At 46.6% G+C, this 20,905-nt stretch overlaps 1 protein-coding gene across 3 annotated transcripts in view; it reads right to left on the minus strand.

Annotated features, from left to right (window-relative positions):
- Positions 1-9,948: 9,948 nt before the first annotated feature.
- Positions 9,949-20,905, minus strand: part of SLC36A4 (solute carrier family 36 member 4) — a 113,267-nt gene continuing 102,310 nt past the window's right edge. For all 3 annotated transcript variants that reach the window (XM_083436589.1, XM_083436588.1, XM_083436590.1), the window contains exon 11: positions 9,949-13,935. In XM_083436589.1, the coding sequence (XP_083292715.1) occupies positions 13,613-13,935 (323 nt within the window). In that variant the 3' untranslated portion in view covers positions 9,949-13,612. The remainder of the gene's footprint in view (positions 13,936-20,905) is intronic.

The raw sequence follows: 20,905 nt of genomic DNA on the forward strand, positions 1-20,905 counted from the left end.
TCAATACAAATTTGCCTGGAGGGGAGGGGAAGAGGAGGGAGGAGAGAACCAGCTACTCAATCCCTTTAATCCTTCTCGAAGAACTTTTCAGAGCTGCTAGTAAGAGAACCACTAAAAGCAACAACGGCAAAAATCCACCCACCCCCCCAATGCTTTTGTGAATCACATCGCTCCAAGAACAATGAGAATGCATCGCTACATCTGGCTGGCGTTTGTATAAAAATTTAATAATAGTGTCATTAGCTTCACTTAGAGGGAAAACCAATCTCATTTAACATCGAACCACGGCACTGCAAAAATATTTTGCGTTTCCAACAGTTCATAGCACCTTTGAAGAGTTACCTGGGTTTCGAAAATTAAATCAATCATGGGCTGCTCTCAGAACACACTGTCTGGAACATCCCCAACGCCATATCTCAAAAAGAGACTTTCTTTTTTGTGACAAACAAGCCAATGGGGGGGGGGGGAGACTGCTGTCATTTGTTTCCCCGTTTTTTGCCTCGTCTCACTAAACAAGTATTGAAAGTCGATCATCACCGACAACGTCGGTGAAATTGAGCAGAAGAGGACAGAAGCCTTTACACTGCAATCTGAAACACTCCCATCTCAGAAACTAGTTTGGATTTATAGATAGTTTTTGTACCAGATGTCTGTTTTGAAAACAAGATCGAAAGGAGAAAAGCAGGGCATGGTGTCCAGTCAGTTTCCGTACCGCCCCTCAAGGTATTTTCAAACACAGATCCCTTTGGGAAAGCCTGCGAGCGCTCCAACTGGAGAACAGCCTTTGCCAAAGGTGTCATGGACTGTGAAGACACTCGAAGTCAGGACAAAAGGGGAAAACATGCCAAGAGGAAGGCACACTTGGCAAACCCTCACCATGATCAACTCCCACCTGGAAACCTCTGCCCCCACTGTGGAAGGACGTGTGGATCCAGAATTGGCCTCCATAGTCACTTACAGACTCCCTGTTAAGACTATGGAAGACAATTTTACTCAGCTACGAGTGATCATCAAAGAAGCAGCAGCAGCAGCAGCGCTGGAGTCAAAGGCATCTCTCCCAGCCAGCCTTCAGCCAGCCTGCCCAAGATGGATCTGTCCTTGTTCTCCTATCCCAAGCCTCCTATAAAGAAGGCCCTAAACTCTTCCTGTGACAACACACCTTTTATCCTGGCAGCCTTCCAAATGTCCACCTCAGAACAGCAAGAAAGAGTGTGACTAGAAGAGTGACTAGTGGGGTGCCACAGCGTTCTGTCTTGGGCCCGGTCTTATTCAACATCTTTATCAACGACTTGGATGATGGACTCAAGGGCATCCTGATCAAATTTGCAGATGACACCAAACTGGGAGGGGTGGCTAACACCCCAGAGGACAGGATCACACTTCAAAACGACCTTGACAGATTAGAGAACTGGGCCAAAACAAACAAGATGAATTTTAACAGGGAGAAATGTAAAGTATTGCACTTGGGCAAAAAAATTGAGAGGCACAAATACAAGATGGGTGACACCTGGCTTGAGAGCAGTACATGTGAAAAGGATCTAGGAGTCTTGGTTGACCACAAACTTGACATGAGCCAACAGTGTGACGCGGCAGCTAAAAAAGCCAATGCAATTCTGGGCTGAATCAATAGGAGTATAGCATCTAGATCAAGGGAAGTAATAGTGCCACTGTATTCTGCTCTGGTCAGACCTCACCTGGAGTACTGTGTCCAGTTCTGGGCACCACAGTTCAAGAAGGACACTGACAAACTGGAACGTGTCCAGAGGAGGGCAACCAAAATGGTCAAAGGCCTGGAAACGATGCCTTATGAGGAACGGCTAAGGGAGCTGGGCATGTTTAACCTGGAGAAGAGGAGGTTAAGGGGTGATATGATAGCCATGTTCAAATATATAAAAGGATGTCACATAGAGGAGGGAGAAAGGTTGTTTTCTGCTGCTCCAGAGAAGCGGACATGGAGCAATGGATCCAAACTACAAGAAAGAAGATTTCACCTAAACATTAGGAAGAACTTCCTGACAGTAAGAGCTGTTTGACAGTGGAATTTGCTGCCAAGGAGTGTGGTGGAGTCTCCTTCTTTGGAGGTCTTTAGGCAGAGGCTTGACAACCATATGTCAGGAGTGCTCTGATGGTGTTTCCTGCTTGGCAGGGGGTTGGACTTGATGGCCCTTGTGGCCTCTTTCAACTCTATGATTCTATGATTCTATGACAGTTCTCTTGCATTGCCAATGCCCCTCGCTGGCCCTGTATTGTTTCTTAAGGGTCCTAGCTTGTCCAGGTCATTTAGCATAGGCTAGCTCAGGAATTCCTCTGCGGCTTGGATTTTCCCTTCTTATCCCAAAATAATCAAAATCCCACCCATTTATTAATTTATAGGGTTTCGCAGGGTTCCACCCCACAAAACCTATAGCAATGCTTCCCCACCAGTTTACCCCATAATCTGATATACAGTGGTACCTCGGGTTACATACACTTTAGGTTACATACGCTTCAGGTTACAGACTCCACTAACCCAGAAATAGTACCTCGGGTTAAGAACTTTGCTTCAGCATGAGAACAGAAATCGCGTGGCGGCAGCGTGGCAGCAGCGGGAGGCCCCATTAGCTAAAGTGGTGCTTCAGGTTAAGAACAGTTTCAGGTTAAGAATGGACCTCCGGAACAAATTAAGTACGTAACCAGAGGTACCACTGTAGTTTCCTGATCAAGGCTAGCTGTCATGAAACTCAGGTCCCCCTCTTCACCTTAAAATATATATATATCTGTAGCCATGGCCCCCGGGGCGGAGGGAAATAAGCGATAACAAGGCAACTCTGATCAATGTTGTAGGTAACTTTTCCAATTCAGATAACGCAAAGAGGAATGAGATTATATTCCCCATAGTACAATGTCACTGCAGGGTTCTGACATGGGCCGTTCCTTTCTTTCCCCTGTTCAGTCATGTTGCGTATCTTTTACCGATCTAAAATTACATTTGAAACTTTTGGATTAATTCAGCCCAGAATTAATCATTACAGACTGCTGGGAGAAAACACACACAAAAACATATTCAGTAACCAAGACTGCAGCTTTCCTTGCCAGCATGGTGTCATCTAAGAAGCTTCGCGACAAGAGAAAATTGTGGGATGTTGGAGAGAATACCTGCTTTGGAATAGATTTAGGACAACGCCGTGTAATTCAGAATATATTCCGAGGCTTAGCTGTTTGCAGATCACCCCTCCAGGAGCTCAAAAAAGCACCAGAAGGGAGATACAGAAATGCTGAGCTGAAGCAGGATTAAGAATCCCTTTTTTAAATTATTTATCACGAGGCACTATTGCAACTCTTTGGGCAGAAATGGATTTTTTAAAAAAATAAATAAAACATGGAATGCTCGCAGGTAAACAGAAGCCAGGTGGGAACTTTCCATTTCTTCAAAACTTGGTGAGGGAACAAAACAGATCTAGCAGCAGTTTTAATGTGTGTATAGGGGAGGGAGGCAGCTTAAAGTGTTGACAGGCCAATATTTTTCGCGGCTGCAAAAGATTTATTCGTGGTTCCTTTCCCAACCATGACTTGGATGCTGGCAGACATGGCTGTGATTGTGTCATTTGCCAGCAGAGAAAATTGCCCCTTCTGCTTCCCCTTCTCCTTTAGTTTCATGGGCCAAATCACGCCTTCTGAGATAGAATCATAGAATCATAGAGTTGGAAGAGACCACAAGGACCATCGAGTCCAACCCCCTGCCAAGCAGGAAGCACCATCAGAGCACTCCTGACATATGGTTGTCAAGCCTCTGCTTAAAGACCTCCAAAGAAGAAGACTCCACCACACTCCTTGGCAGCAAATTCCACTGTCAAACAGCTCTTACTGTCAGGAAGTTCTTCCTAATGTTTAGGTGGAATCTTCTTTCTTGTAGTTTGGATCCATTGCTCCGTGTCCACTTCTCTGGAGCAGCAGAAAACAACCTTTCTCCCTCCTCTATGTGACATCCTTTTATATATTTGAACGTGGCTATCATATCACCCCTTAACCTCCTCTTCTCCAGGCTAAACATGCCCAGCTCCCTTAGCCGTTCCTCATAAGGCATTGTTTCCAGGCCTTTGACCAGATAGGAGCAATAATACAAACAATGATGGGGAAGGGATGTAGCTTGGAGGGCAGAGCATGTGGTTCAGGTGCAGAAGGTCACAGGCTCAGTCCCCAACATCTCCAGGTGGGGCTGGAAAAGACTCCTAGCACCATAGCCTGGAAAGCTGCTACAGGTGGGCAGGAAGCTGATGAACCTCAGGTCCAGCTGGCAGGCCCTCCACAGGCATCTGATGGGCCACTGTGAGAACAGGGTGTTGGGCTAGATCGGCCAGTGGCTTGATCCCAGCAGGATGTAACAGTGCCACTTATTCTCCATATTAAGCCGAGACCTAATTGGTTGCAGGAGATAAGGCTATTGATCAGAAACTGCTAGTCACAATGGTGATTAAGTGCTTCCAGGATAAGAGGCAGCATGGTTCTGAATGCCAGTTCCTTGGGAACAGCAGCAAGGCAAGGCTATTCCCTTCGTGCCCCGCTTGCTGTGGTCTAAACCACTGAGCCTCTTGAGTTTGCCGATCAGAAGGCTGGTGGTTCAAATCCCCACGACGGGGTGAGCTCCCATTGCTCTGTCCCAGCCAACCCAGGAGTTTGAAAGCACACCAGCACAAGTAGATAAATAGGTACTGCTATGGCGGGAAGATAAACAGTGTTTCTGTGCAGCTCTGGCTTCTGTCACTGTGTTCTGTTGCACCGGAAGTGGTTTAGTCATGGCCACGTGACCCAGAAAGCTGTCTGTGGACAAACACGGGCTCCCTTGGTCTGAAAGCGAGACCCCATAGTCGCCTTTGACTGGACTTAACCGTCCAGGGGTCCTTACCATACCACTCTCAGCACTGTTCCCCTATGAGCTGTGAGGCTGGGACTGGTGAAGCCACAACTCTGATTGCAGTGTAATTGGAGTGGGGAGAAGGAGTTAGACTGGACCCGGTGGAAGATACCTGGAATGGACAGATAAGGGTGATCTCAAGGTCTGTGCTTGCCGCCATCATCACCATCACCTCCCTGACCATGATGGGCAAAGCAGATGGAATCTGTGTTGGGAAATAACTGGGGTTGATCCCGAAGTCTCATGTGTTTGAGGCATAGCTGTCAACCTTCCCTTTTTTTGCAGGAAATTCCCTTATTCCAGCGCCGTTTCCTGCTGGTATCCCAGATTGTTAGATATCCCATAGACTGTCCCTGGGACAGGTGAGGCTGCTGATCCCTTATTTTCGAGGCTGCTGATCCCTTATTTTCAAATCTGAAAGTTGACAACTATGGTTTGACGAACTACAGAAGAGAAAAATGGCTGACTGCCTGAATTCAAAAAGCACACCGGGCTTGGCTCACTCTTTAGCCAAAACAGCCCTCAGCAGAATTTAAACACAAATCTATGCAGCATTTGCAAAGCGTGGGAAATATAGGTTGCTAGACCTTTAAATGTCCCAGTATTAAGTGCTTACAGTTCTCTACCCCTCTCAGAGTGAACAGACCACAAACCTGAGTGAGTTTAAATGCTTTGCTTACAGTAATCACAGGTCTCACTCGTGCATTGTTCAACACTACAGCAGAAACAGCACAGGTAAAAGCTTCTTTAGTATAAAGTACAAAAGTATCTTCAAGCATGGAGTATGGACCTGGGAGCTCCAGCCACATGTGTGCTCAGTTACATGGTTCAAAACAGAGGGAGGGAGGGAGAGGAATGGTAAACAAACAATACTTCCTCCCCAGCTGTGCCTTCTCTAGGAATTTACAGCTCTGTAGTCCTTAACCCTTTCATTTGCTAACTAGCATAGATATGCATTGTTAGTTTTGACTGCAAAAGCTCCCACAGTCTGGAAGACTGTTGCCCCACTAACACAGCCTCCTGAAGGCAGGGCCTGTTGCTGACTTCTGCTGGGTTTTTGCCGCTTCTGCTGGAGCAGAGCGAGTTCCCTGCCACTGGCCAGTATCCAACAGTTGGGGGAAAGGATAAGTGAGTGGTAAAACACAACCAGGTTCTTCCTTGCTGCTGTTCACGGGGGGAATGGGAGAGATGGGAAGCGGGGCTCCCTCCAACAGCTCTGCTGTGACAGACCAGCTCTATCAGGGTTCCTCTCCCTCAGCTGTCACCTGGGGTAGCTGTTCCCTAAGGCTGCCTTAGTAGGAGAGATGGGAAGCAGAGCTCGCATTGTACTTCATTATGAAGCTCCCTCCCAATTGTGAACAAGCAAGAGACCACCACTCTTGTGTCCTGAGAGCCAAAGGTCAGATTCAGGAAGGCCTTTCCTTACATCTAGCAAAAAAATCCCTGACTATGTGCCAGAAGTCTCCTGCTGAGCTCATACAAAACAAAAAACAAATGCCGCCCCCAGGAACATAATGAATGCATTTCTAGAGCTTAAAACTGCAAAATAAATCAAAATTTGAAAAATCCCATCTCCAGGTAATAAGTGTACCCTTTGCAAAACGATTAGTTTAAGCTCCTAATAATTTAAATATTTATGCCTGCAAGGGGAGATGGGTGATGAAGATAGGGTAATTTATGACACAATGTTTATTCTTCACTAATATAAAAACCAGGAAGAAAAAAAGCAAACCACTTACAACTAACAGGCAATAGACTTACTTGTTTTTATACACTAATTCCTTGTTGCCCTGAAGCTCTTGAGATCCATTTTGCATTTAGCTGATAATGCATGACTTACATAAATGGGCAACAAGCGACAGTGAGCTAATCTTTGTGGAAACCTCCCCCCTCCCTCCCCCCCATTTCTCAAATGTTTTCTTCCCCATAAAAGAGGCTCCTGTTTTTTTCTGCCTCCTTAGCAAGGTGCCTTATAATGTCTTTATAACATGGATGGGAAGCTTCAGGCCTGGGGGCCAATTGCATCTCTATCTGGCCCTTGGGACGCTCTAGGGGCTACATCTCCTTCCTCTCTCCTCAGTGTTATTTACTGAGTTGAATAGGATCCAAAATGCAGCAGTCTGATTGGTCCTAGAACAATAGGATCCAAAATGCAGCAGCCTGATTGGTCCTAGAACAATAGGATTCAGAATGCAGTGGTCTGATTGGTCCTAGAACAATGCAGCAGTATGATTGGTCTGCAGGAGCCACCCAATCCAGCTCCAGACGGAAGTGAATCCACAACCTGATTGGCCTACAGGAGAATTCCAGAATTAGCCAATCACGTGCAGCCCATTGTGTAAATAATGTATATAATGCAGATACTTTGGGGAAACTTTCATTCCTCCTCACCACTATGAGCTGAATAAAGAGCATGAAATCCACTCTAGACTCTGAGTATATTTCACTCAGGCTCCACTCCTCAGCAGTCCTGCTTCTGTGTCCTGTTGCCTGGCTGGAGTGAGTCCTCAAACTCAGATGATGACTCCTTCTCGCCTGGATGGAGGGTGGAGATGGGTGTGTGAGCGTGGGTGGAAGCTCCTCTTCTGTGCAGCAGAGAACGACAGCAGAATGTTCCGGAAACAATCCATTTGCAACCCAGTTAACTCAGGAGCAAAGTGACAAAAAGTGGGGGAGGCATACCAGCATTCAGTTCTTTTCTGCTCTTTTCACAGGGGAATTGCGAGGTAATAGAAAGTTTGGAAAGGTTTGGGGAGCAGCAGTGTTGTTCGGCGATGTCCGATGTTGTGCCACACCGCACAACACTTGTGTGGACAAAATGTGGCATGGCATGGCAGCGGATCGGTCAAATAGCCAGCGTTTTGTAATGCAACAAGTTATTGCAGTGCAAAAGAAATGGTAGGAAATGGGACAGAAGCTAACGAAATACTCCACATGTCTGAACTAAGTCTCTTCAGGAAGCGAGGAGAGGGTTGCCATGGACCGAGTGAGGGAAAGGGGCTATGTAACAGTTGCCCCGTTTATAGTTTGATAACCTAAAACAAGTTTGTTTCTCTCCCCACTCCAATAAAAAATATGACAAAACGGATGGAACGTAACAGTGTGGTTGGAGGAGGCTGGCATCAAAACATCTCTCTTGCAAAAAGGAACAAAGAACCTCTGGAAGGGAAAAGACAAGACCATGTCGCTGGGGAAACCAAGAGGCTCCAGAGGCATTAGCAATAGCAGCAGCTTGTTCTATCTGCATGTTTCTGCTGTGCTCACCCAGAGTTACTTCCCCAGAGCAGCAAATAACCACCGGGGAGTATCAGCAGCCAGCCAGCACTATGTCCTGAGGATTCCTTCCCTCCTGTGTACACAATTTCCAGAGCGAGGCAGCTTTTTGGCAGTTGTTATTTGCCATGTTGTTTCAGTGTCAGAAGCTGCTCGTCTCTACCTCAGAACAGTGAGGAGTGTTGTCTTAAGGTGAAAAAACAGGGATGCTATTTGTGTAGCTGTAGCACCTTTAATAAGCCAGGGTCATTGCCTGAGCTACCTCCGGGAGCTCTGACAGTTTTCCCCACCTGGGTGACCTCCTTTAGCTCAAGACGACAAGCAGATACACACCACACACTGAAAGCACACCAAACAGACATTTAAAGGACATGGCCTCAAAGAATTCTGGGAGCTGTAGTTCCCCCCCTTACAGAGCTGCAATTTCCAGCATCTTTCACAAACCTGAGTTCCATAGTTGGGGAAGGCTGGTCTGACTTAAGCTGTAACATTTGCATTTTGCACAGTGGATGCTCAGGTTGTGAACGTAATCCGCGCAGGACGCACATTTGCAACCCGCAGTGCTGCTTCTGCGCATGCGCAAGCACCGAAACCCAGAAGTAACCCATTCCGGTACTTCCAGGTTCAGCGCGGTGCACAACCCGAAAACACCCAACCTGAAGTGTCTGTAACCTGAGATAGGACTGTATTCATTTAATTCTTCTAGAGCCCCACGGGTATTATCTTAAGAGCAAAAGAGTGGCCATTGTGTGTGTGTGTTTTAAAGGCATTTTATAACAGAGTTTTGACATTGCAGTGGATGTGGTTGAGATTACAGAATGTTTGCTGCTCGCTTTCCAGCAATATTTACCATCTGGCAAGGCGATTATGGACAGGATGGAAGAGAAATTGCGCAAGGCCTATAGACAGAACACGCCACTATTTGAAGCCTCTGAACAGATTCAAGTTACCAGAAAGGACATTTCGACTAAACATCAGGAAGAACTTTCTGGTGGCAAAAGCTGTTCTGACGGTGGAGCAGACTCTTTCGGATGGTGAGAGGCTTTTAAGCAGAAGCTGGGTGTCCATCTGGCGCGGATGCTTTAGTTGAGATTCCTGCATTGCAGGGGGTTGGGCAAGATGACCCAACTCTACTATTCTATGGTTCTAAGGCAAATGGCAACTTTTTTTGCCTCAAAATATCGATCATCAAATGACAGGCCAGTCCTACGGCTGAAAAGCTACCCTAAAATATACTTGTTGCTTACTTTGAAGGTCTATCCTGTCTTCCAATCAAATGACTCCAAAGGCAGCTTACAACCAACAGGTAATCTCACTCACTCACAAATAGTCCTTAGTCCTCTGGATGACGGAGGAGCCCAGAACATGTCACCCTTTGGGTCTGGAGCTGAGTGTCCTTTCAGGCAGGGAAGAGGGAAGCCAACTCCCGGCGGCTGCTTCTCTTCTTCGGCCAATGGATGTCGCCAGGCTGATCTCTTCCCTTACCACAATATTCTTCCAGGGGTGCAACCTCACAGGAAGCTAACTTCACACAGTGAGTCAGACCACTGGCCGTTCTACATCAAAATGATGTCCACTCTTGATGGCCAACAGTTCTCCCAAGATTTCAGAAAAGGGATTTCCCAGTCCTGTAGATGGTGGGGATTGAGCCTACGACCATCAACCCAAGCCTCTGCCATCAGCCAGACTGCCTCTCCCAGTAGACCTTTGGTGGAGGCCAGAGCATGCATCCCTTCCCCATTGTACCCTGAAGGTCCATCATGAAAGGAAAGGAAAGCAGAGAATTGTGTTTCCATTTTTATTTGATACAGGCCAAGTAGGGCTACAGAACACAAACTCACAGCCCTCTGGACCAGCATCTGTGAATAAGCTACATTAAAACTGCTCAGAATATAGCCCACTTAAATATAAATTCCCATACGGCATATAAACATAATTCAATTGTATTCAATGCTTTGCGAACATAAAAAAAACACACACCATTTATCTTACTTGCGGATGATTATTTCTGTTCCCATCTTTAAATACACGTCAGAGTCAAGTTCTACAGTCATTCATTAGTGCCATCTGCCTTCATCTAAGCATCTCATCTCATTTGTAACATCTTTTTTAAAAAATTACTACGTCACTATCTTATTCTAAAAAGAAGATTTTTGCTACATTTAAAGATCTTTGGCAAGTATTCCCCGGAACTTTTATTTTGTACATGCCAGCTGCTCTGGTTTCAATGTCTTTAGACCAGCTGAAGCCCAACACACAACGCTAGAAAACAAGAGTAGTGCCATTGACACAAGAGGCAATACACCTGTGCAAAATCTGCTGGGAATCAGCAAACCCAGAAGTAGCCAGGTCCTACACAGTAGGAAATACACTGAAAAATACACAGTGTGAACGCTTTAAATATTCACACATACAGAATGAACTCCCAGGCGCCGCGCGGTTTCCAGTTAAGTCGCATCTGTCTGCATTTTCAAATACGCTAGGCGGAAATTAAGGAGTCCTTCATACTCAGGTGGTGCCCAGGAAAGCAAGCCTGACCAGCTGGCCAAGTGAGGGGAATAACCAGATGAGAAAGCATTTAAGCTTTGCTGGTAGGGCGGAGAGTCTGCCACACGCTTTTGCCAAGGTTGTCTGCATGGAATCCTTGCAAGAGACAGGAACTAAACGCTCCCGGTGCCCTGGATTTTGGAAGAGGGAGTCTATTTTACAGCGGCAGGTGCTGGGGGTGCTCAGAGCTTGAGAATTCTGCCCCCAGCCCTGTTTACAAAAGGCACTTGTGGACTTACCAAACATGACTTTGGACGGCACGGCCTCTCAGCCTCGCCATCCAGGTTGTGTGGGCCAAAGACTCCTGCCAGCCAAGCATTAAGGGCTCTGTTCTTTCAGTGCATTTGGAGCAGGCTTTGCGCAGTCGTCTCCAAGTGGGATTTATGGGGCAGGGAACAGATAAGCCAAGTGGATCTGGCAGCTTTATATCCCCTGAAGGCACACAGAGGATTGCCAGAACCACGGGAGAAGAGGGGAGAGAGAGAAATTAAACTCAGCGCTGCCTTTGCTAGAGTTCTCGATCTGTTTTAAAGTCTTTGCACAGCAGGGGTAGCCAGCAGGGTGCGCTTCAGAGGTTGCACCCCTCCCCAAATCTCCCCTGGCCATTGGCCACTCAGGCTGGGCCTGATGGGAGTTATAGTCCGACAATATCAAGAATGCACCATGTCGACTGATGCACAGAGTAGTCGAGCCGAAGGCTTAAGTGAAGGAAACGGCAGCCAACCTGAGGTTCTGAACATTAATCTGCTGTGTTCGGGGTGGAAAAGAGAAAAGGTCGGATTTCGGGATCAAAGCAGGGGGAACATGGATCTCTCCCCATAAGCCGCTTAGCTGCCAGCAGCAGCCCTAGATGCAGAACATCTGGGGAGCAAAGTGACGCTTTTGCTCATGGCGGGCATTCTACCAGCTCCGTAGGCTTTTTTCTGGGACTGCAGGATTAAAGAAGCACACAGATCTAGTGGTGAAAGAGCCATCGCAGCAACATGCGTTTTCACCAACTCAGTACAAAGCGGTTGGTTTGCAAAGCAGGGTTTTTGAACCATCATGCATGGTGACGTGTAGCCTCCAGGTATCTTTTACAAACAGCCTGGGGGAAGAGGCAGGGAAGAAGAGTCGAAAACGTTGAAGCTTTATGTTTTTATCATGCAGTGCAGGGTTTCCCAAGCTTGGGTCTCCAGCTGTTTTCAGACTACCGTTCCCATCATCCCTGACCACTGGTCCCCGCTAGCTAGGGATGATGGGAGTTGTAGTCAAAAAATAACTAAAGACCCAAGTTTGGGAAACTCTGGTGTAGTGGTATGCATGGAATGAACAACATTAGTGCTGCTGTTAACCGTTGCATAGGCTTTTTTCATTTAAAAAGTGCAGGACATGACTACAGTTTTAAATGCAATTCACTCTGCGGCATGTAGTGTAAGCACTCAATTCATACACACAGAATTCACACACTCCCCCAGTTGAAGGAGGGGGAAGGATCACATGAATCAGGCCTACATTCAGGTGGGAGGAGGTGGTACAGATCCTGGGAGCCAGGATAAGATACCCTAGCTGGGTTTAGCTGTGATCTGGCTTTTTATGAAGTAAGGGGTTCCATCTCAGCTGCTGATGAAGAGAAGTTAAAGGGGCCTGTAATACAGAACACGCCCCAATGCCATTTGAACAGGGCAAAAATCTAGCCTGTGTCCTCCTGGGCAAGCTTCACTGAAATTAAAAGGGATCTGCACACCGTCATTTCCATGGGAGCTTACACAAAAGGAGCTTCCAAAAGTATGGAAAAGAACGCCATACTGGCTGCACTCTTTAACTAGATTACAACAAAGGAGAGATATTAGGAAGAACGAGTGCAGCCCCAAGTTAAGAGCCCTTTGACATCTGAAGTCCAAGTAGTTTGAACACGGTTCAAAACTCTACATACAATCAAAATTTGTTCCCTCAAAGCAGACGTGGGTGGGAACCTCGTGAACTCCATGCAGCATGTTATGTTACTGTTATTTTTTTGCTTAAAGTAGAATACTGGAGAAATATCTCCTTCGCAATGTACACCGCTCAAGTACGAAATAGAGGAATTGCTCCATAGTGTTAGGAATAAAATAGAAAAATATACAGGAGCTTGCAAGTTTGTAGAGTCAAAATCAAGTTACGACGGAGAGAGAGAGAAAAAACCATTTAAAACAAGCTTGCATGGGTACTCATAATCGTGGTTCTGCTCCACAAAAAATAACTAAGCAGACATTGCACATGCAAAATCTCATCGCGGCAGAGGTTATTTTTGTTGTTTTGCGTAAACAGGTTTTAATATCCTCATCGCTGCAATCGAAGACACAATTTTGACACATTTGGTCTCTCTTTACCCCGTGCTATGGAACCTGTTCATTTAGTTACACTTCATTTCATGGGCAGTGACCCGCAAGGGGAAGGAAACTGCAGCGGAGGAGCTAGCTCAAAACCTGGTCCCAGGTGGAGCAGAATCTACTGGGTGGTGCCTGTGGCTAAGCCCCATAACCACCCTAACACAATTCACATTTTAAAAGCTGTATTCTCTCAACTGCTGTGGGGCTTGCAACGGAGAAGGTCTTAAACAGGCCGAGTGTGGCCAAACAAGACATGAACAGGGAAGTTGTTGGTTTGTGTCAGCCAAACATGGTGTCAGAATAGTGTTTTGCTCTCTGGTCCCATTTGCAAATAAATATGTGGAAAGCCATAATGCTTTGAAACCGTGCTCTTCACGAGGTCATATGGGAAAGGAAGGAATGGAAAGACCTTGGGCCCGAACAACTTGAATGTTGGAACAGGAGTGGCTGTAGGTTCTCAGAACTGCACTTGACAGGCTCCCATCTCTAAACCTTCCCATTCAGAATTTTTGGTTCTCAAAGAAGTCCGGAACAAGGAGCTCCGGAAAGTTCATACTTTTCCAAGGTTAACCGGCGTTCCGGCCAAGTGCGAAACATTGAAAGAGGCCGGAGACGGCTCTGTAGTGTTGAGAGGAAAGAAAGAAGCCGGATAAGCTATCTCCTTCACGGCCACGTACGTTCCAGTTACGAAGCCAATCACGCCCATGGAGGCGATGCAGACGTCTTTCAGAAGCATCCACACACTTTGCTTCTCCTTGTAAAACGTGAGGATTTCGACCAGCGGTGGCAGGATCAAAGCTAACGTGCTGCTGCTGATGGCTCCGACGAGAGAGATGACAATGTCTAGGCGAGGGACTGAAACAGCCAGAATGCCTAAGAAGAGAGGAATGGGAGAGAGAGGCATGTTATTTTCAACTTTAAGGTATCTGGTGCAAGGATGGAAGAATGAGGAAATCCCGACGAAAGAGCAATGGCAAGAGAAACTGATGAACTACGCAGAAATGGCTAAATTGCCATACAAGCTGAGAGATAAGGACAACTGTGACTTTAAAGAAGAATGGGAACTTTTCACATATTACTTAAAAAGACAACAGCATGAATTGGACTCCTTGGCAGGTTTTGAATAAACATACACAAATCTATTGATTGTTAATGTAGTAGATAGATAATATAAGGAGTTATACAATTTTACAGGGTGCAGAGAACAATATGAGTTGAGAAATCAGAGAGAGGAGCTGAGGGAAGGCTCGGGGGGGGGGAGGGTTTGTTGGGGAGGTGGGAGGGAAAAAGGGGGAAATAATGAAGATGAGAATTTTTGATATGTTATTATGTTGAAATTGTTAATATATTTTTTTAATAAAATAAAATAAGGTATCTACATGAAACAGAAGTGAACAAGTTGGAGCTCTCAGAGCTGAAGGATTCTGGGGGGTCTGAGAAAGCAGAGCTAATTCACTTCCAATGGCCTTAGGATGGATGAACCTGTCAATTTTGCTTTCTTTCTGTTTCATATTTTCCCATTGTAGAGTTCCATTTTACCATATTTCCACATCAGTTTGCAAAATAAAAATAAAAATCCTCACGAGAATTCGCCAACATTTCCCCTAACACCACTTCTGCAACAGATTTTGCCTGCTGCATGCATCTTTTCTACTAAATCTTCTCTAGCAAAATGCACATTGTATCTTGGTTATATCAGTACATGCATCTTTGTGCATATTCTTGGGTTGCGGAACTGCACGCAAAATTTGGAGAACTACAAATTCTGAAGGACGTCTAAAGTTTTGGTTCTCCTCGCATTGTTTCCAGCAGTATGAATTAGGTCGACTTTGCATTAAAATGCCAACTAAATTTAATTACTTCGTCATCCCTACCACCGGACGGCCAGCAGACAGCTGCTTTCCATAGAAGGATACAGGTCAAATAGGACCATTCCACAGAAATGTGCAAGACTTGATGCTAGAAGGAAAAGTCTCCTGAGTCAGATGTTGTGGGGAAACAGATCTGGGCATTATCGGCGTATTGTAAGTGCCTCCGCTTTGGAGGTGAGAGGAGAACACAGAAATGTTTATTTCTCTCTGCTTTGTGGAAGAGACAGACAGACAGACTAAATGGTCTTTGGGTGGTTCGATGGAGGGGTGGAATTCTGTTGCTTCAATTCAAAAGAAACACCAGTCCAAGTGTGTTAAGCCTGAAGCCGTATTTAAGTCTACAAATTATGCCCCACAGGAATGTGGTAAACACGCCAATATATTATGTACTTAAATTTTAGATAAATCCCACTTTATCCCAGATGTTTGGTGTGCGGAGTGTAGAGATGCAAAACCAAGACAGAATCCCACCAAAAATAGCAAATCCAGGGCACATCATGTATCCTAGCTGCACAACATTTAAAATCCCAGCTATATCATCCCCACCTCTGGGTAACAAATTTGACAAGCAATATTTGATAAACCGTTCCCAAATATCTTACCCTTTTCTGCTGGGAGGGGAAAAAAGATTATCAGCATCAGCATTTTTTGTACTCTCATAATTCAGATGCCTGTATAGCATGAAAAGTATACAAATTGCCCCAGCAGGTGAACATCAGTTATAAAGTAATCTCAGCCTCTTTTAATTGGGCGTGAAATCCAGGTTGTTCTATAAAATGAGAAAATTCATCACAAAGTGCACTTTGCTAGCACATTTTTAATTCTGTTCTCCCTCCATGGAGTTTAGGGGCAATGTGCAGGGATCTCTCCAGCAACTGATTCCTCACGACAAACCTGTGGGGTATAGAAGCAACTGGAGCAAGGTCACCTAGCAAGCTTAAATGAGGGGTGGGGGTTGAAATTGAACCCAGACCTTCCCTGTTACAGACCGTCAGATACACCACTTCGCACCTTTCGGTGCAATGTGACTTCCAAAGCAAACCGATTTTTGTGCAGAAGAATCAGTGCAGCTGGTTTGTAATCTGCAGCAATGGGTGCAAGCTCTGCATAAAGACCCATCTGTCGGAATCTCCGTTTGACCGAGCTGATAAAGCTCATCTTCCGGAATCACCCTCCGACGTGATTAACGACCTGAGCCTCTGATAAGGCTCCTGGCACATCCCCCATTCAGCAGAGTTTCCAGCACAGGGAAGAGACGAGAAGGTATGAGCTGCATGCTAGGTTTTATTACTAAGCTACGCAGACAGAAAGAAATGCATCCTCTCTCTGTGAGAGCAGAGAGCAACTGAAACAAAGGAAAAGGAAACCAGTACGTCACATCCGTCTCCAGTCTCCCGTGAGACTTCCAACAGCCTGGAATGTCTCTGGAATGTAAACAGAGTCTTGTGACTCCAAAACACTGCACAGTGGCAAACAGAAACTAACACCATCTGCAGCCGATATTACTATGCAAAAACCTTGAGACTCAATACATATACTTGGGGAGGGAGAAGGGAAAGAATGGACGCCAGTCAAACAGAGGGCAAGCACTAGGAATTTATGAATTTATTAGTGAAACCGTTATACACAGCGTCTTCCGAGCCCAACAGCCCCTCCAGGGCAACTTAACAATTATAACTGTTGCAATAAATTTAATTAAATCTGAGAGCACCAAACATTTTTTACAAACTACAGAGTTGTCCTTTTCACCACAACAGACTAATAGCGCTAGAATCCCCTCTAAAAATTTCTCAAGAGAACGCACTGCAGTTTTCCTAAATACACCATCAGAATCAGAAGGCTGTTGCCAAATAATTTCCTGGGTTCATCTGAATAAATGTGGCCTCCCTGCTCAGGACCTGCTCAATCTCACAGGTCCCTTAGCTTTATTAGGAGCAAAGGCAGGAATGATGGGGAAAATCTGGCAGCCTTTGGACTTCTAAGCCCTTCTTAAGGAGATGCCTCAGGTTCTAGGCCTGGCAATGCTATGTTCTAGATCTGTGCTTCTCAACTTTAGGTCCCCAGCTGTTGTTGGACTACAACTCCCATCATCCCTATCTAGCAGGACCAGTGGTCGGAGATGATGGGAGTTGTAGTCCAACAGTATATGGGGACCCAAGGTTGGGAAACACTGCTCTAGATAGCTTTCCCTCAGACCTCTCTCTCTCCCTGACCTTAGACTCAAGTCACACTTGAAAACACAGGGGGTTTGGAAACACAGGGGCAGTAAGGCTTCACTTCTGTGGGAAAAACAGGAGCAGCCATCAAGCAAGTGCTGAACCAGCACTATTACAAGCCACTTTTAAAAAGGAAGGACTTAATTAACTGCAGAAGTAATTACATAAACAAGTTTAATATAATTAATTAGAGTAGGGACCTGCTAATCCCAGTAGGACTGCAGAATGAGGCCAGAGAGGACTCTCCTCTGCCGTTACACTGCTAACTGGAAATGGCGCGTTCCTGTTTCACAATTCGGAGACGCCATGTTTGCGAGCGACAGGACTAGAAATCTGCAACAGGGAGCCCTCCCATCTGCCATAGATATTTTCTTCTATGATCTCTGCCCAGCTGGAAAGAGGTGCACCATTAACTGCCCTCAGACCCTCTGGACTAAGAGCTGGACTTCCCGAACTGACTGCCTTTTCAGAGTGCTGGCAGCTGTGAGAAACCTATTTCTCTCGTCTCTCTCATGCCCTGACCTCAATTGGGGCCTGGGCCAAGCCCAGTGGATCTCCCACAGCCCCTCTCTACCTGAGTCTAATGGTGAGACAGGAAGATATGGGGGGGGGGGAGACAGAACAACTTTACCCACCCTAGATCTCTCCAGGCATTGGACTACAACTCCCAGAAGCCCCAGTCGGAACAGTCAACAGTCAAGGATGATGGGAGTTGGAGTCCAACAATGTTGGGAGGGGACCACACTGGGGAAGACTGAAATCAAGCGTTCCTGTCCCCATTAACTGCCCTTCCCCTCCTCAGCAGTAGCATTTCCCAGCCTTCTCTGCTTGGTCAGAGACAATATCGCTGCTCGCCTCAGTCAGGCCTGTAACTGCTGCCTGAGGCAGTGCAGTTTCAGTCCATTGTTCCCCACTGCTGAGTGAAGGTGAGTGTGTGAAACTTGGGTGACGAGAGCCGCCTTTGGATCTGGCCTGGCGCCATCTTGAGACCAGACTTCTCTGCTGCCAAGAGCTGCCAAGAGTTATGGCTGACACACGATTCAGGACAGTCGCACAGGAAAGATCAAGCAAAGAATAGAAGCAGTAAGACGATAGTGCTAGGAGGGCAGCCATGGCACACCCTTAATAAGATTCGCATTAAGGCTCTCTTGCTGGCAACACTATTTTAAAGGGCCTCTGTGACAGTCTGTTTCTGCACAACAGATGTCATCCAAGACTAAAATTCTGTTAAGATGTCATCTGTATGAATAGGTGTTCTGCGGCTAGGGCACAGAGCATCTGTGAAGAGAACTGAAGGACAGGACAAAATTATGTTGAATCTTCTCACCCACCCTTGCCTCCTGCCAACCTCAGATGCTGCTCCAATGCAGAGCGCAATTTCTTTGCCTCATTAGTATTGACAAAATGAAGGCCAGAATTAATGCAACGACTCCAGCAAACACGAAAGACACGTCCGAGAGTTCGCCGCCCCCTTTCTTCCATCATATCCCAAGACCAAACCAGCATACGCATTTTGAGTAAGTTCTCATTCTTTAGAGACTCCTGCTTTGACCATGGCAAATGTTAAGACCTCGTCTCTTAACCATGGTTACAAGATTGGGGGTTGGCCATGGGACAGAGTAGACCATGACTCCCATCCTCAGCCCCTTCCATTTTATCTGCACATTCCTCCCTCGCTTTCCTTGATGGTTTCAACCAGGGTTCAGCATTACACCTGCACGGCACTAACCATGGTTAAGCCATCACTAGGTCCCATGACCCACATCGGGGTATGGTGGTCCTATCATTTGTGAACTGGTCTGATCACCTCCTCTGGCAAGCCATGGCACTTTGAGAATCTAGGAAGGTTCAAAGCACTTTGAGAATCTAGGAAGGTTTAGAATTTCTGTATCAACTTCTCTCTCATCACCTCCCTTCTCTCTCAAAAGATGCCCAAGTGACAATGCAACCTTTGTGATAATAATAATAATATAATAATTTATTATTTGTACCCCGCCCATCTGGCTGAGCCTCCCCAGCCACTCTGGGCGGCTTCCATAGAAACAAAAAATACAGTAAAATATCACAGATTAAAAAATTCCCTGAACAGGGCTGCCTTAAGATGTCTTCTAAATTTCAGGTAGTTATTTATCGCTTTGACATCTGATGGGAGGGCGTTCCACAGGGCGGGCGCTACTACCGAGAAGGCCCTCTGCCTGGTTCCCTGTAGCTTTGCTTCTCGCAATGAGGGAACCGCCAGAAGGCCCTCGGCGCTGGACCTCAGCATCTGGGCAGAACGATGGGGGTGGAGACACTCCTTCAGGTATACTGGGCCGAGGCCATTTAGGGCTTTAAAGGTCAACACCAGCACTTTGAATTGTGCTCGGAAACGTACTGGGAGCCAATGTAGGTCTTTCAAGACCGGTGTTATGTGGTCTCGGCAGCCGCCCCCAGTCACCAGTCTAGCTGCCGCATTCTGGATTAGTTGTAGTTTCCGAGTCACCTTCAAAGGTAGCCCCACGTAGAGCGCATTGCAGTAGTCCAAGCGGGAGATAACTAGAGCATGCACCACTCTGGCGAGACAGTCCGTGGGCAGGTAGGGTCTCAGCCTGCTTACCAGGTGGAGTTGGTAGACAGCTGCCCTGAATACAGAATTGACCTGCGCCTCCATGGACAGCTGTGAATCCAAAATGACTCCCAGGCTGCGCACCTGGTCCTTCAGGGGCACAGTTACCCTATTCAGGACCAGGGAGTCCTCCACACGAGCCCGCCCCCTGTCCCCCCAAAACAGTACTTCTGTCTTGTCAGGATTCAACTTCAATCCATTAGCCGCCATCCATCCTCCAACCGCCTCCAGGCACTCACACAGGACCTTCACTGCCTTCACTGGTTCTGATTTGAAAGAGAGGTAGAGCTGGGTATCATCCGCATACTGATGAACACCCAGCCCAAACCCCCTGATGATCTCTCCCAGCGGCTTCATATAGATGTTAAAAAGCATGGGGGAGAGGACGGAACCCTGAGGCACCCCACAAGTGAGGGCCCAGGGGTCTGAACACTCATCCCCCACCACCGCTTTCTGAACACGGCCCAGGAGAAAGGAGCGAAACCACTGTATAACAGTGCCCCCAGCTCCCAGCCCCTCTAGACGGTCCAGAAGGATGTTATGGTCTATTGTATCATGAGCCAGTGGAAAGGCTAAGTTAAGAAAGAGCCAAGCTCATCCAGTGTGCTTCATAGCTGAGCAGGGATTTGGGCATCAGTTTTTCACATCCAAACCTGAGCTACCAATTTGGCTCTCCAACATTTTGTTGTTTAGTTGTGTCCGATTGTTCGTGACCCCATGGACCAGAGCACGCCAGGCACTCCTGTCTTCCACTGCCTCCCGCAGTTTGGTCAAACTCATGCTGGTAGCTTCGAGAACACTGTCCAACCATCTCATCCTCTGTTGGCCCCTTCTCCTTGTGCCCTCCATCTTTCCCAACATCAGGGTCTTTTCCAGGGAGTCTTCTCTTCTCATGAGGTGGCCAACGTATTGGAGCCTTATCAGTTTTCCACATCCAAACCTGAGCTACCAATTTGGCTCTCCAACATAACACACTGGATATAAATGAAATAAACGCCACACTTTGGAGGAGAAATGCCGCTAGCTACTGCTTGGTTTACAAACACTTCAGCATCCCCGCTTGAAAGAAAGCAAGGCTTTAAAAATGAACCAGGGACTTGTTAGCCTGAAGGATGCAGTAAGAATATGGATAGGTTTGCTAATCGCTCCCA

This window comes from Podarcis tiliguerta (assembly GCF_965153285.1).
Source record: "Podarcis tiliguerta genome assembly, chromosome: 4".
NCBI classification, from domain to species: domain Eukaryota; kingdom Metazoa; phylum Chordata; class Lepidosauria; order Squamata; family Lacertidae; genus Podarcis; species Podarcis tiliguerta.